The sequence below is a fragment of the Wyeomyia smithii genome, chromosome 1 (genome assembly GCF_029784165.1).
Source record: "Wyeomyia smithii strain HCP4-BCI-WySm-NY-G18 chromosome 1, ASM2978416v1, whole genome shotgun sequence".
Taxonomy (NCBI): domain Eukaryota; kingdom Metazoa; phylum Arthropoda; class Insecta; order Diptera; family Culicidae; genus Wyeomyia; species Wyeomyia smithii.
In genome coordinates this window covers 157288134-157304673 of record NC_073694.1, presented here as the reverse complement: position 1 = coordinate 157304673, position 16540 = coordinate 157288134, and the positions used below count along the sequence as shown (strand labels likewise).

General features: G+C 38.6%; 1 protein-coding gene across 1 annotated transcript in view; it reads right to left on the bottom strand.

Moving 5' to 3' along the window:
- Positions 1-2130: 2130 nt before the first annotated feature.
- LOC129728570 (tyrosine-protein kinase ABL1) overlaps positions 2131-16540 on the bottom strand; it is a 222078-nt gene continuing 207668 nt past the window's right edge. Inside the window, exons 4-9 of the mRNA XM_055687020.1 lie at positions 5584-5782; positions 5431-5516; positions 5227-5356; positions 5044-5169; positions 4037-4981; positions 2131-3976 (exon numbers count right to left, since the gene is read on the bottom strand). Of these exons, the coding sequence (XP_055542995.1) occupies positions 2432-3976; positions 4037-4981; positions 5044-5169; positions 5227-5356; positions 5431-5516; positions 5584-5782 (3031 nt within the window). The 3' untranslated portion in view covers positions 2131-2431. The remainder of the gene's footprint in view (positions 3977-4036; positions 4982-5043; positions 5170-5226; positions 5357-5430; positions 5517-5583; positions 5783-16540) is intronic.

Genomic DNA, 16540 nt, shown 5'->3' with positions numbered 1-16540 from the left:
TGAAATTGATACGATAGTCTATTATGGTTGTATACATCAGTAACACAGTACGAGCTAGTATTGCATTTATGCCCATTTTATAGATCATTACTGGTAAACCTCGGTTACCTTAAAGGAGAAACGATTTGCACGAAAAAATATGATTGTAAATTAAAGCTATTCATGATAGACGATACGGAGCAGGATATAATGGATTAGATACTGAATGTTTCGTTTTACAAAGCTGCAATGGGTCGATTTTTTTTTGTATTGTTTTGTGTGTGTATAATTCTGATTCGTCTCTATTTGCAGCAGTTCTGTAAAATATATAGGAACGTAAAATATTGTTAAAGCTATTGCAAGTGTGTGACGATCAGCTTGTTTAGTTGGCAATTTAATATGGAAGTTCTCGTATCATAATAGGTCATAAGGTATGGTGTGGTAAGGATGTGTGAGCTTCTGCCCTTGAGGACACAAAGTAAGACGATCCTCGATGATCCAGTACAAAAATAGTGCGGTAGGTAGGACCCTACTGGGAAGAATATTTTGGCATTAGTTGCATCTGCTTGGATTCTGCTCTATCGCAGCGATTGATTGGAGCTACATATATAATTTTCTACCAACTATCTTAACCCTAGAGGCATTACTGCTTTGCCACAAACGTTTAACTTCTAAATGGACGTCGAAATTTTTCAAACATTTTTCGCCTCCTTATGTCTCGATATCGTACTCTAATAATTGAGTGACAATGATTTTATCCATCCGTGAATGTGTATACAGTTTACCAACGAAAAGTACTACTTTCTACAAAAGATGTATATTTATCTACAATTTACATGCGCTGATGTTTGTCAGTTAATATTTTCTCCGTTCGCACTGTCAGCAAGGTAAGCAGCTAGTCATAGCTCAATTCAGTTGTGGTTGTTGTTGGAAACTTTAAGGCCGTTTTGAAGGCTCCGTTAACTCGTGCCTAGAGGTTTGGCTAGATCGATTTATTTCTATACAGGTAATTTTCGTTCAACTGTGAGTTTAGCTAGTAACATTTGAGACTGCACAGGTACGCAACTTCGAATTCCTGAAAGATGTCTCCTACGAGTACAGCATTTTAGCCACAGAAATTGAGGGTTCTTCTTGGTGCAATAACACTTAACTTTTTTCTCAAAATTTTGACACTAGGTATATATTGCTCATGCAGTTTTCCTTTTGAGTTAAAAGAATTATAGTTTTATCGGTGCAACTTGGGGTGCTTTCCCCCTTCGCCTCTTACACGAACGCTTCCGCTCTCAGATAAGATTGTTGTAGTCGTTTGGTTTTATGTAAAGAGCCGAAATGAGAGTTCCTAACGCCAATTTTAACAGGGTTCTAACAACAGTTTATTTTACAATATGGGTTTCGATAGCTTCGTAAACCCCTAAGTTTGTTGTTTTCATAAATGTCATTTCATTTGATTTTTAATATACCAAAAATAGTTGAAAAATAGTTTCGATCGAAAAGAAAAAAACTAGAGTCAACAATTACGATTTTTTAAAATTGTTGGAATATCCTGTAACTTTAATATTCACATCTTCCTAAACAGCCGAACAACGTCTTCACTTTTGCAACCGCAATAATTCTTCATTTTGTGCAACCCCTAACCAAACAAGAGAGGAACTCACAGTGTTTGTACAGATTATAAAAACTTTGCAGGGAAAACAAACTTATTTGAATCCATAGTTAATAAAGTAATAAGTCGATAAGAAAACCTTAGCAGAATAGAAAAATGATAAAGAAGAGAATGAATAAAAAATAATATTTATAACATTTTTTAAAGTAAACACAAACTAGTTTCTTAATTGGCTACATAAGCACAAACCTTAAATTGTTTATATTTGTTTATAAGACGTTGCTCTGCTATGTAGAAGTACGCTGGTTATACCAGTTTTCTTAAATTATCGACAAAATAAACCTGCTAACTGCACAACAGTTCAATTGAGCAGCTGAATGAAAGTAAGCAAGTTAATAATGTGGTACCAAATAATTTACCTAAAGCTGGTATAACTGGTAAAATAACATTCCCAGTTAAAATGAACCATAAACAAGAAAACAGATCTGCTCGAATTGCTTCGAATTCATCCTACACTGTAAAGTACTGTGCGTTCGTGAAAAAATAGATTTCTGAAAATCATTCCGGCAATTTATTATTTGGAAATTTTTAAATTACACAATTATTCTTGTAACTTCAGCGGGAGCTTGCTGTGGAAAATAATTGTAGAATGACGAGAAGGTATCTAATTTAAATTTAAAAACCAATCGGTTTCCTATGTCCTGAAATCCGAAGAATATGCTTTTTTTGCTAACGTTAGGGACACACAAAAAAAATCATACCGAGAAATGATTTCCACTGGGTCTATAAACAATCTTTCCTCCCCTACGTTGCACCAATTTGAGATGCCCGATTTCTTTCTGCTTCAACTTAACCGGAAGTAGCCGGCGTCGTTACGCCCCCATTAATGCTGTTCGAGCTTCCCGAGCTCGAGGCCGACGAAGCTGGAGCTCCCCCGGGGCCACCATTCTGCTGTTTCATTTTGTCAAAAAGCTGCAGCTTCGAGCGTACGTTGCCTTCGCATATGTTGTTCAAACGATGATGGGTGACGGTTGGCGGGGCATGCTGATAGTACTGCTGCTGCTGGATAGCACTGGAAGACGCTGCCGATGTTTGCGTTCGTTCCAGATCCAAACAGAAGGCCTCATACTCGTTCGTTCGTTGGCGCAATTCAGCAGCCGTGGAAAACTTGCAGAAGCCGTTGGACGTTCGACGGGTTGCCGCTGTTGTTCCCGCAGGATCACTGATCCCATTTCCTACACCGGGACTTCGGTGCAAATGAGGATGATGATGGTACTGGTATGGATGGTGCACCCCGGATGCCGAAGATGACGTTGACGAAGCCGACGAACCGGAATGTCCCGAGGATAAACCGAAGGCCGAATCAGGTACGGTGAATGGTTTGAATGTTTGACCTTTTCGCTCGAAATATTCGACTATCTTAGCGATCTGCGCGGATCGTGTATTCGGAATCGTTGTGAAGGAGCGGTCGTCCCATAGCAATGAATCTGAACCAGCTAGCGAACTAATATCGTCTGAGCTATCGGTAAAAATGGATGATGATCGGTTCTTGCAATAGAGCAGCTGGTTTGCGAATTGATTTTTCTGAATCATGCTGTTGATCTCCGAGTCCAGCGCTAGCCTGTTGATCAAGCCCATGTCGATGGACCTTGCGTCAATATCCACGTTACTGAGTACGTGATGCCGATAGTGAAATTTCTTTCTGATCGAATCCGACAGCTCGAGATCGTCCATGCTTCTCAGGGAGCTCACATTCGTAGATGAGTCATCGTACAGCAGCACACTGGAGCTGTCGTTTAGCGTTTGATTGGAGGACAGTTCGAGATCCTCTAATCTCGCGGCTAAATTATTGACACCTCCACCGTAAGCGCATCGGCAAACGGGGAGCCGCTCCGAAGATTCAAAATTAGCCTTTTCCAAGCAGCTGCACTGTGGCGATTTGTACGTGCTAAAGTCTTCATTCAGACAGGAAAAGAACCCACTTTCGGTGGACCCTCTTCTGGTAAGTATTCTTGGCGTTTCTAGAATCCCGTCTCCCATCACGGTCGACGAGGACTTTTTGATCCCACCCACTGTGTTCCCACTAACCGTCGCCACAGGGACGGTATCGTTTCCACCCTCTTCAGTTCCGCTGTCAGTGTTGGCAGTGGAGTTCGCTACGCTTGCAGTCGCTACAGTTTGGCTGGCCCCTTCCCCATTGCAGCTGTCCCCTGATTCAGTCTCGATTGCCCCACTTTTGTACAGCGGATGACTAGAGAGTTCGGTGAAATTGGCGCGATACTTTTTAATGCCCGAACCACCAAGCGAAACTTTACGCGCAAAACTATAACCGGCCTGGTTGAAGTTTTCGTCTGTCGAGTTGATTTCCGATGAATCCATGGGTTTGGCTTTGGACTGAAATAAGGCAGTGAATTTATTATTACTGTGATTAGTGTAACAAACATGGAGACAAACCTTAAACTTGGCGGCACTAGTGTCCTCATCGTCGTCACAGTACTCCTTTCGCGGGGAAGTCGGAGAACTGGGCAAACTTTTTGGTTGGCCTTCGGAGCTGCTGCCGCCACTGCCCACCACGTCCCGACTTTTGGCCGTTCGGCTTTGTACTATATTCCATTCGCGTAGCAACGGAGCAGACATTTCGAAACAGGAACTGAATAAATCCCCTGAGCTGTACGTGGTGACCGCCGGATTTGGGCCGAGAATCTTTTTGACTCCCTTAAGCTGCGACAGGGCTGCGAAAGGATTCGCCTTCGGAGCGCCTCCCTGGTCGGTTTTCGATCGTGGTTTGTACTGGGGATCCTTCAGTAGCATCGTTTCCGCAACCTTCCGGAGTGTCTGGTTGGAATAGGTAGGCGATTCGGGAATAACTGATTCGGCCAGCTTGCTACTAGCGGCCGTCCGCTGGTACATGTGGTAGCGTGCCTTGTCACTGGGTGTGGTATGCGGCGGGAAGACAATTACGTTCTCCGATAGAGATCTTCGATGTTGCATTGGATTGTCCGAGTCCCGGTCGCCGTTCAGACTGTTCTCTCGGCTGAGAACTTCCTTGTCGGCGGGAGCCGATTCATTGGTGGGGCTGAGGTTTGCCACGTCTATCGAGTTTCGCTTACCGGCGGCTGGTTTGCCGTTGACGATAGCTGATGTATTGTGAGTGCTAATGCTATTATGTACAGACGAGGAAGATGCTGGCGGTGTCACTGGTGACGATGGGTTGCAACCGTTTGCTGTGACGCTTGGCGAAAGCGAAGGTGGGACGGTATTTGTATTATTGCCATTGCTTATACTATGTCGTTGAAGCTGCTGCTGTTGCTGGTGACTGTAACTATCCTCACATACGTCCGACAGCAGCGTGCACTTTTTGATGCATTCGGTGAATGTGGGGCGACTCTTTGGATCATACTAAAATGAAATTTTGAAATATCATTAGAAGGTACTTTTTACTACCTTAACTGGCGACTTACGGTACAACAAAAAAAAGCCAGTCTTAGAAACGCCGGAGGCGTGTCATTCGGAGCAAGATCTGCGAACACAATATAGTCCAGCCCGAACGAATCAGTCCTTGGCATTATGTCAGGATCAGCCTCAATCTGAAATGAAATTACCATTACTCGTGCTGAAGCTAGAAAAACTGTGATGCTACTAACCCGAGCTATCAGCTCGCAGAGGATGATACCGTAGGAAAACACATCACTGGTTTGGTCGTACCATTGCCCTTTCAGACATTCGGGGCTCATCCAGTAGGGCGAGCCTACTGTGTCCAGTCGTGGTTTGCCACTGCGAGAAAGTAAATAAACAACATTAACTCGGGGGCTGCTTCAACCGACAGGAAGCGAAACCTATCAGCTTACCATTTCCGCGGGATATTGGCTGCCAGTCCAAAATCTCCGACCACCGCATCGAACATTCCGTCCGCCGTCCGCTTCACCAGCACGTTCTGTAAAGCAATCAAATTGAATCAAACGACCCGGCCCCGGTTTATCGGTGCAATAAAATCCGCTTACCTTGCTCGTCAGATCCCGATGGAAGATACCGACGTCGTGCACGTACTGCATTCCTCTGGCGATTCCGAGCGCGAGCCGTATCTTCAGCAGCGGTGACAGATATACGGCACTGTTCGCGATTAGCTGCTCCAGCGAACCATCCTCGATGTACTCGGTGAGGGCGTGCAGCTGACCTTCCTGCACACAGACGCCCATAAATCTGTAAATACAGACGAGAGAAACCAATCGGAAGGTGGAGATTAGTGCAAAGCTCGTAAAGTTGTTTTCACAGTCGTAAACAGTAATTTAACGATACGGATTCACGGAATGTGAATAAGTGCTCTTTTAGTTGGCACCTGAGGGAAGATTGTTGGCAGTTGGGAGCTTTTGGCAAGCTGTTGATAATTTATTGCGCTAGGATTTGTTCTATATTCGAACCACTTTACTATAAGCAGTAGTGACTAGTGATTATATAAATGGTATTGGGAGTAATCCACTTTGGGTTAATTGACTTGGTGGAGCAGCTTGAGGTGAAAAAGCTTAATTGTTCAATAGACTCCTCGTCTTGATGCTTACATTCAAATACTTGAACTGAATTGTTCAAAAACTTAATGAGGAAAACTGCAGGTTCGCAGTACGAATTTTATCATTAAGAGTCGGGTTGTTGACACGTACGGTTGTGTACGGCCTTCGTAGAAATCTCAAATTACTATTCTATATACTGAGAGAAAATTAGAATTGTGATTTTTTCTATTTCTTACCAAAAAAACTGATAAAACTATCGTAGTCCTGCTACAAACCTGTATTTTGGGATAGATCCTTCTATCTAAACATATGAAAATGCAGTCCTGTCTGTCGGTCCGTCTTTTTGTCTGTCTTTCTATCTGTTTGTTTGGCTGTCTGTCTGATCCATATTAATTTCGAAACTACTAAACCGATCGAAGAGAAAGTTTGTATGCAGGGGTTATTGAGACCGGGAAAGGTTCTTAGGATGGTTCAAGACGCCTCCCTGCTCTGTGAGAGAGGTGTTCCATACAAATGAAAACCCGAAATCCTGCATAACTCAAGAATTATTCTAGCAAATAGAACCAAATTTGGCACGTGGAGGTTTCTAGAACAAAGAAATATTTCAATTATTGTTTTATGTCCAACCACTACGGGCTAGATGCACATCTCTTGCGTATTGGGCTGGCGAGCAGTAATCATTGCGTTTGTGGATTGGGGTATCAAGACATTGAACACGTGGTTTGGGTGTGTGCTGAATTCTGCGGCGCCAGATCTCTACTTTTGGATACCCTCAGGGCCCGAGGAATACAGCCCTATGTGCTAGTTCGTGATATTCTCGCTCAGCGAAACTTGCCAAACATGCTACATGTTTATAGCTACTTGAAGAGCATTAAGGTCCCAATTAAACAGCGAAACGAATCTAGGATAAAAAACATGTTAGTTTTAGTATTAGATTTAGTTTCAGCTCGTAGCCGGCAGCGAGGGTAAAGAATTTGCCTTTAGCTTATAAGATATTTTAGACCATAAGGCATTAGATTTAATTGGCTCCGTAAAACATTAATTTGTATTGTGCCGTGTCAAATAAATATTGTGTGAACAAAAAAAAATTGTGTTAGATCCCTTTTTTGAAAGGGAGGGCTCCCGTACAATTGAAACACAAATTTCTGCGTAACTCTAGAACGAATCAAGTACCTAAATGGAACCAAATTTGGCATGTGGAAGTTTTTAGGAGCAAAAAATATGTTTGTAGTAGTTTGACATTCCTGCCTTTTCTAGAAGGAAAAGCTGCCATACAAATTGAACACAAATTTCTGCATAACTGGAGAACTTATCAAGCTACTATAACCGACATGTGGATGTTTTATGGGTAATAAATTTTCACAGGGTGGTTTGACAATCCTTCCTTCTCTATAAAGGAGGGGTCCCAAATAAATGAAATATTATTTTCTGGTCTGGAGATTCAATAAAACAAATAGAGCCAAACTTGGCAGGTGGAGGTTTTTAGAGACGAAATTTTTTTCTATCTTGGTTCGACAGCCTTTCCTCTTCTGGAAGAGAGGGCTCTCATACAAATCAAACACTAACTCCTACATAACTCGGGAACTAAGAAAGCAAATGGAACCAAATTTGACATGTGGAAGTTTTTGGGGGCAATAAATCTTTATATCATGGTTTGACACCCCCCAGACTATTAAAGGGGGGGATATTTCTACTAGTTTTTATAGAAAACAGCCTGAAATGATCGGGATGATGCACAACAGCCAAATATCGACTATATACCAGGAAATTCCTGGTTTTTGAAAAACAGCCAAAAACGGCCGAATGCCACCCAATATCGGTACTTCCGGAACCAGAATGATGCCAGGATGCCAGAATTTTCACATACCATTTTGAAATCCATATGGTGTTTTCTGGTTTCTGGAAATCAAAATCAAAATTTCACCCAATATGGTTATTTCAGGAGTCGTAATGATGTACAGAAGCCAAAAATCTACCTCAGCTATCAGATTGAATTCTAAGCTGGGGACGTCCGGTTGTTAAAAAACTGCCAGAAATGACCGATTTCCACTTTATTTGGATACTTTCGGAGCCATAATGATGAACAGAAGTAAAAAATCGACCTCAGGAATCGTTCTGAATTCTAAGATAGCAACTTTCGGTGTCTGGAAAACAAGCGCAAATAACTAAATACCTTCCAACATGAATATTTTCGTAACCAGAATGACGCCAGGAGCCAGAAATTAACCTCACATGCCATTATGAAATCCAATATAACGACTTCCAGTTTCTAGAAAACAGCAGGAAGTGACCAAATTCCACCAAATATGGGTGTTTCCGTAATCGAGAGCATAGAAGCCAAGAAGCGACTCTGGACATCATTTTGAATTCCGGTTCTGGTAAACAGCCAAAAATTAGTAAATACCACCCAATACGGGCATTTCCGGAAACAGATTGATGCTCAGAAGCCCGAAATTGGCTCCACATGCATACTGAAATTCGAGATAGAGACATACTGTTTCTGGAAAACAGCTGAAAATAACCGAATACCACCTAAAATCAAGGTCATAATCGTCCTGTCTGTTGATTCAAATTTTTCCACTAGCCACTTAATCGTCGATCTGGCAGGACCATTATGACGACCACTGACTCCGAATTGCGGTAGTAAATCTCGACTCATTGTTGGATCGTGTATCTTTCCATTATGAAATGGCAAGCCTTACAGAAGAGAAATGTCAAAAGAACGGGAAAAACTATGGCGTTGTTTGCTGTCCCCATCGGTCTACTTTTGTAGCGCTCTTATTTAAAAACACTCTAATTCAATATCATTCTACCATCGGTTTAACAGATTATCATTTCAGAACTATTTTGGTATCTTTTACGGATTATAGTTGCTTTTTCAAGTTATTAGGTACTAATTTAAGATCAAGTTTTTCGCTGTTTTTAATGGTTTAAGAGGTGTTTCTCTGCTGCTTTGAATGATTTTCTTTTCAATTTTCAATTAGTTTCTGTTATGGCCTTTTCGTTGTTTTAAGTCTGTAGCCATTTTAGCTGATTTTTTTTATTCACACAAATCTGACTGAATTTTGATTACATAATATTCTGTTTCATTCTAGAAGACGGTGACATGTTTCATGTTTTTCAAGCCGCGTTAAGAGCCATATTCATTTTATTTATTGTCTTGTTCGTTGTGTTTTTCGGGGCGCTTTTGGCTTTTTTAGCTAAAACTGAAAGCCTGAGTTGTGATTAAATTCCTTTTGGTTTCTTCTGAACCATAAAGGCGTTTACAAGTGTTTGGCTAGAAGAAAAGCTTTTTTTTGCAACAACCAATATGAGATCAACATTTAAGCTCTTTTTTAACAAAAATTTTCAGCAAAATTTTTAGTCTTTTCCAATAAATTTCTGCATTACCTTTTCCGATCTTTTGGTGCGTTTCTCAGGCCTTTCAGGCTTAATTTTGATGGAATTCTTTCCCTTTATGGCTGGTTAGGTGGGTTTGGCTAAATTTGAAATTATTATCAAATGAACCACAAGAACAAACGTTTTTCAAATATTCTTTTTAAAACATGTCCACGTGAATAAAAAAGGGAAGGAGGAAGGTTTTTTAATGTCCACGCTTGTCCACGGAGGGGGGCGGGAAGTCTAAAATAACGATTTTACTATCCACATGGAACGTAGGCGGCAATATCGATGTTGACGACCGTCCGCGTGAAGGAAAGCCAAAAAGCAGATGCATGATGAAAAAGCGATTCTACTGCACGACAACACTCGGCCTCATACTGCCAAAATCCGTAAAACTTACATAGAAACGCTCAATTAGGAGGTCCTATCTCACCCGTCATATTCCCCATACTGCGTCGTTCGACACCTTTATCGTAAAGTTCTGCCAAAAGAAGATAAAGTTGTAACTACCCAAGCAGCAAAATTTGTTTCGATTATGAACTTTGTGCATCACAGCAACAAATTCTTATGCGAAACTAAGTTGCAGCTACATCTCAGTTTCTTATACAATGACAAAAAAGCGCAGGAGGCGGAGCCAACTGCAACATTTTCGTTGTTTCATCACAAGTTTCAAGAATGAAACAGAAATGTGTATGAACTTATGCGTGGAATTTGATAAAAACATGGTAAATGCTGCATGGCCAAATTTCAGCAAAAAGGATGTATCGTGGCAGCAACTAGGGTAAAATAGCAACTACGTGGCGTTGTAATAAGATTGTAAAATGGCAAATGGCCAGAATGGAAAAACAGAATGGATTGTCTGTAAAGCGATTTATCTTTGATTATTTCCAACTGGATTCAACTCCTGTTATCAATTTCTATTCAATTTTCTCGTTTTTGCTATATACGTCATTTGCTGTAGAAACATTTGCTAGTTTATAGCTCAGTTTTCAATTTTGCTTTCCTTATCATGCTCATCATGCTCATGCTCATTCTCAGTTTTTATTTTGCTTCTTTAATTTATCAGCACTTCAGCGTGATAATTAAAATCAAAGCAATTTATTTCATTTCGTTTTAGAGACCCACACTGTTTGGACGACTTCCAATCCAAGTATTTAAAAGTTACAACGCAGTAAATAACCTCATCTCAAAAACAAATAGGTAGGTATAAAGCAAACGATCGAACAAAAGTTGCTGTTACATAGCTTGAGAACATGACAGCAACTTTTAGAAGTATTGTTGTGTGTTTGTTTTGTGTATCTCGCAAGTATCACGTTGGCAACTTATATGCTCCACCCACTAGATCTATTAAGTGAAGGTTAGCAGTGGTGGGCACCATTCCGCTAATTCGCTAATTCGCTAATTAGCGACGCTAAAATTCAGTTAGCGATTTAGCGATTTCGCTAATTTTTGAGCTGGTTAGCGAAACTGTTAGCGTCGCTAAAATTTTGGCCTTCGAAACGCTAATCGCTAATTCGCTAAATTTTGTAGAGAAGCGACAATAGAAATATTTAGAAAAACTGTGAATTGCTGATGGCGTACATAAATTGCTTCGAAAGATGAACATACTTTACTGCGAAAGTTACTTTTGTCAGTTTTTTTACCCTAGAATGGAGTTCCAGTTATCGTACAAGCCACAGGAGCATTTTGAAGAACAAGCACAAGGTCTAGATTGAATTTTCGGCACACCAAGAACTTTGGCAAACTGCAATGCGCTTGAAATTATGACAACTTTGGTTCTACTTTTTCGATTCAGATAATAATAGAAATTTTTATGAAAACATTCCTATGAGTATCTATTTTCAATGCAAGCTAAATAACTTTCGTTATTCTTGTTTTTACAAAATCAAATATGAATACCGTTTCGTGAACCTCTTATTGTAAATAGCGTTAAAAACTAATTGTTTTCGTTTGTTTAACCAAAAAAAAATCAAAGTGGTCCAAATCTTACAAAACACGAGCAATAAATATGGCGATATGACTATTTACATATTAAAAAGTTAGCGATTAGCGATTAGCGAAAGTTCCGCTAATATGGGTTTAGCGTTTAGCAATTATCGAGCTAAATTTTCTGGTTAGCGGCTTAGCGGTTAGCGTCGCTTAATTTTCGATTAGCGGTGCCCACCACTGAAGGTTAGGTTTTCAAATGCCGTTTACACGTTTCAACAACAAATCCAACCTCGCGAATTACGTTGTTGGTGTGAAGATTTTTGAAGCAGCGATGCAACTTTAGTTGTTGCTTGTATCTTTACAATTTCATTGTAGTAACAAATTTTTTTTCTGAAAACCTCGGAATTTCATTAGTGCAACAAATGATCACAATTTATTTTTTTGTTATGTTTCAATTGTTGCTTGGATAGCAATGGACAATGTTTTGTATGATTTGTTCTAAAGCATTTCTGTTTATTTAAAAACATTTAATTTTTTTAACGAATTGTTCAAAATTCAGAACAGCGTGAATGAATCTGAAAATTTTAAAGCGTTTGAGAATCGTTTTTAAATTATTTGTTGTAATGATTAAGGATTTATTCAACTCTCCTTTCAGGTATTTTATGTTACAATTTCAAATAACTTCATTATTTTGGAATATTTTGGAATTATTTTAAAATAATTAATATTCAATTTTAGAATTGGAATAGTCACAAAATAATAGTGTATTACATGGATAATTTTAGGTTAACCTTGAAACCATTTTAGACTAATATTTGTTTAGAAATTGCGCTGTATAGGACGCTGATACTTCCGGTGGCCCTTTACGGACATGAAGCATGAACGCTGAAGGAAGCTCATCGACGAGTGCTCGGAGTTTTTGATCGTAAAGTTCTGCGGTCGATACTTGGCGGTAAATTGGACATTTAGAAACAGTTTTAGAGTCATTACAAGGCAGTTTTAAAATAAAAAAAATAAATTAGGATTAAAATAAACTGTAAATATTCAAGAAATTATTTGAAAATAATCAGAATATTATATGGAAATAATTTAGGCAACAAATCAAATTTTTTTTTAATCGTCCGACAATAATGTAAAGATCATCAAGAACAATTTCAGAAAAACTTTGAATCACTCAGTTATTAAGTTTTTTTTGAATCCTGTGAAGGTTAAGCGAGCAATCGTGAGTTCGAATCTCGGTAGAATCAGGCCATTTTGGGTGTCAAAGGACTGTTGTTGACTTTTCTATTGACATAATCCTTATTGTGTCCCCTGATAATATAGCTGATCAGAGAAACTTCTTTAGGAAATTGTAATTAATCGCGATATTGCACTATAGGATTTCAGGCGGACAAAAATCGAAAAAGTGACTGTCGCCGATCTATTTATCTATATTTTTATAGAAAGTAGACACTTCAATAAAGAAAAGTTCCGATTTCTAAACCTGAGATATCGGGATGTAAAGATGAAAAATGGTAAAAAATTGCACTTTTTTTTGAGAAGAAGTAAACCCTAAATTTTTTTGCCATGATAACAGAATAATTATAAGGTGTATTATATTTTTATAAAGGTTATTGATTAGGCTTTCAGAAAAACTTGTGTTTATGTGGCTCAATGGGTAAAAAAATTGTAAATTATTTTAAACTTTGTTGGTCGGCATCTTTCTACTCCCAAAAGTTTCCGGGCTGGGTTCTTTGTTTTTTTTTCAAGTTTCAGAAGTCTGCTAGCAATTTCAGAAGAAACCAGCTGTGATCATCTGTGACCGACCGTTTAAAATCGATTTGAAAATTTTTGGTTTGCATAGAAAATAATCAAAATCTAAAAAAAATTGAACATCATGCCAGAATGACTATGAAGTGCGTTATATTTTTATAAACGCTATTAATTAGGCTTTCCAAAAAAAAAAACAAAATCATCACACATTCATATTGTCATCCTATTATAAGACACCCTAATAGGCAATTGAAAAATACGAGTCATTTTTTTTTTTGGCTGGCACGACACTGCAATTTTGAGCAAAATTGAAGCAATTGAAAAACAATTATTTTTTCTTTAAAATACTGTTTGTATATATGTACACTATATCTCCGGAACGCCTAGACCGATATTCGCTAAACTTGGCATACATGTTCTTTACATACCAGACGTAATCAAAAGCGTATGAGGAAGGGGGAGGGGTTGATTTTCGAACAAGTGCATATATAATTTCCGCTTTTCATACAAAAATGCACGCCTCTATCAAAATTTGACCGCAATAAAGTCACACATTATCTTAAGCAACTTGCTTTGATCATAACAAGTAGAAAAATATCAGAAGTGTTGATGATTTTTGTCCGTCATCTAAAAATCTGAAGATTTTGGAGCTCTTTTACTCCACAATAAACGCACTCAGAGAGGAATGCGAATATGTATATGAGAGCTCTATCTTTCCTCTTTATGCCAGTATTTTTTTGTTTTGTTTTGTTGCTCAGTTCGGTTCAAAATGGCGTCAAAACAACGAGCATTCTGCAAGTGCAGTTCGCTATGAAGTGCACAACAATTTTGGCAAAAAGTTCATGGTAACCATTTTGTAAGCGAAAATCTTCCGGTTTTTATTATGTATGGCCTCCTGCAAACGTCAACTACAATCCGCTGGGAAGGTGGTGGGAGACCGGCCAGAGTAGTGGTCAGAAAAGGACTTTTTCCTTATTGTCAAATCATGGTTCAAGCCTAGCGGTTTGGCTATCAATCAAAATATATACCAGAATGGATGTTTGAACAACATTATGGTTCCATTTCTACCAAAAAACCATACAGATAAAAAGTATGTGTTTTGGCCAGAGAAAATATCAGTGTCGTCCAATCGAAGATTGGTTTGAGATTTTGAGTTCCTTCGTTGCAAAAATACCTGGAGATCAATGAATAGCGAATAATTGATCAGTAGAATCGAGAGATGCATTCGAAAAAGGGACTTGAAGGCTGTACAACGCCCTTGTTTTGGCATCATAAGAAAACTTTGTCTGAAGACCGGTAACGGACCTTTGTCAAATGTTCAATATTTTTTGTTAGTTCAAAATGAATGTATCTTCATGAGAAATAAATCAGTTTCTCATTAAGTTCTTCCATTTTTTTTTTGACAACTGTAGAAAAAAAATCCAAAATTTGACAGCTGTAGAAAAAAATCCAAATTTTTAGTTGTCACCCGTTAGTGTAGGACGATCGAGGTTTCGATAAGACTCTCTTTTTGATGAAAATAAGGCCAGAAAAAATTTTGTTGGGATCTTTCCAGAAAATTGTAACAAGCGATATTGAAAAGAGGAGAAGGTAGTCTGGTCATAGTGATGAGTCCATACAAAAAAGTCATCTATAATCATTCGATTATCGTTTTGGTGAAATTTTAGAACCATATAAAAGTTTTAAATACATTCAGAAATTATTTTATTCAAAGACTCCAATGTTTTACTCAGTGAAGAATTATTTAATAAGAATTACACTGTCATTTAGGTCATGTAGGTAAATCAGCTGGCTTTTTTAGATTTAAGATTTTATTTATTTCAGAATAATTTAAAAATAATTTAAATATCTTTATATATGTTTAGAGACAAGTCGTTTTCAAGACAAAGGAACAACTTAGATTGATCCATTGACTCTATTTGAAATAGTATATCTATAAGTTACGTGCATATTTAGATCAAATAGAAGCAATCGTGTGTACCAGTGCATGCATTCGGTTTTTGGCCAACAGGATGTTACATATCAATTTAAGGAAAATTTTCACCTTATAATTAAATGATACAATGCTCTGCTTGTTGATTAACACTCGCATTTGAATATTATGCTAATCGTTCATTTTTTGTCCACCACCTGTCTGTACTACACACTATAATTAGGGAACACGAGTGAAAACCCAGAAATGTAGACGTTCCTACTTTTTTCCTTTCAATACTACTCGATTGAAGTTTACAGTCTCAGAAAAAAAAACAATAAACAGCAAACCGTAACGTAGAGTGAGAGCGTTTGTTAGCTCATGTACCCTTTTTCTTCGCAGACACGAAAAATCACGAACCAAAGTACAAACAAGCGCGAGGAATCTAATTTCGTCAAACCACATGGGCTAGCGCTAAACTCATCGCTCGAGTAAGCGCTACACAGGCGTAGAAATTACGCAATGTCAAATTCACGTGCTGCTGCATCATACGCCGGGTTAGTTACACGCCAAAATTGGCAGCCCCCGCTGGAAAGCAATGAAAAAAAACATTAATGCCGATTTTCACGCATTGCCAAAAAACGCGATCGCGCGACACGCGAATTTATCACCAGGCCGTGTTTTTCTCCAAGCAAGCGGCCAAAGTGCGATTTTTATGGTTCAAATTAGCAACATTTACTATCAAATCCATTTGGTAACGGTTATTGTCCATCTAGGACTGACAAATTGAATTTTACAATCCGAGATAATTACAATTTTATGACATGTGACATAGCCATCCATTCAATACCTTATCGACTTAAAAAACATATATTACTCATGAGTTAATTAATCATGTACTGGAAAATATGTCCACGAAAAACAGGTTTCCTAGGGCAATTTCATGCTCCACAATAGGCAAAGGAAGTCCTCTAAAGAGAATGACAAACTCATTGCATGCGAGGTTCACACGCGTATTATGCTTTAGCCAAGAGATTGGAGAAATTATCCAACAGTATCCAATGTTTTTTTTTTCGCCTTTCACACCTTCACGAGTGCCACCTACTCCCGAAGTGGTCAATTAAGTTGGTGATGATAGGATCGGATCGGATCGTATGGCGATTATAACTCAGGTTTAGCTACTTTTACAGTAGCAATACTGATCATCACTATATCGGATTGTTGACGCTATCCAAGCAGCAAATCATTTAGAAAAACAGCTCTAGGTTTAAAGCCACTGGAAGATTTTGATTGTCAGTTAAAAGTTAACATTGCAAAATTTCTAATTCTAATTTTATTTCCCGTGAATGCTAACAATGAACTGTTAATACAAGACAATAACTATAAGAATAATTCTTCCTTCAATATTTTGATTTTTTACCTAAACAAAGGCAGAACACTCTACTAACAGAAACCTTTTTAGCTTATTCTGCGGTTTAT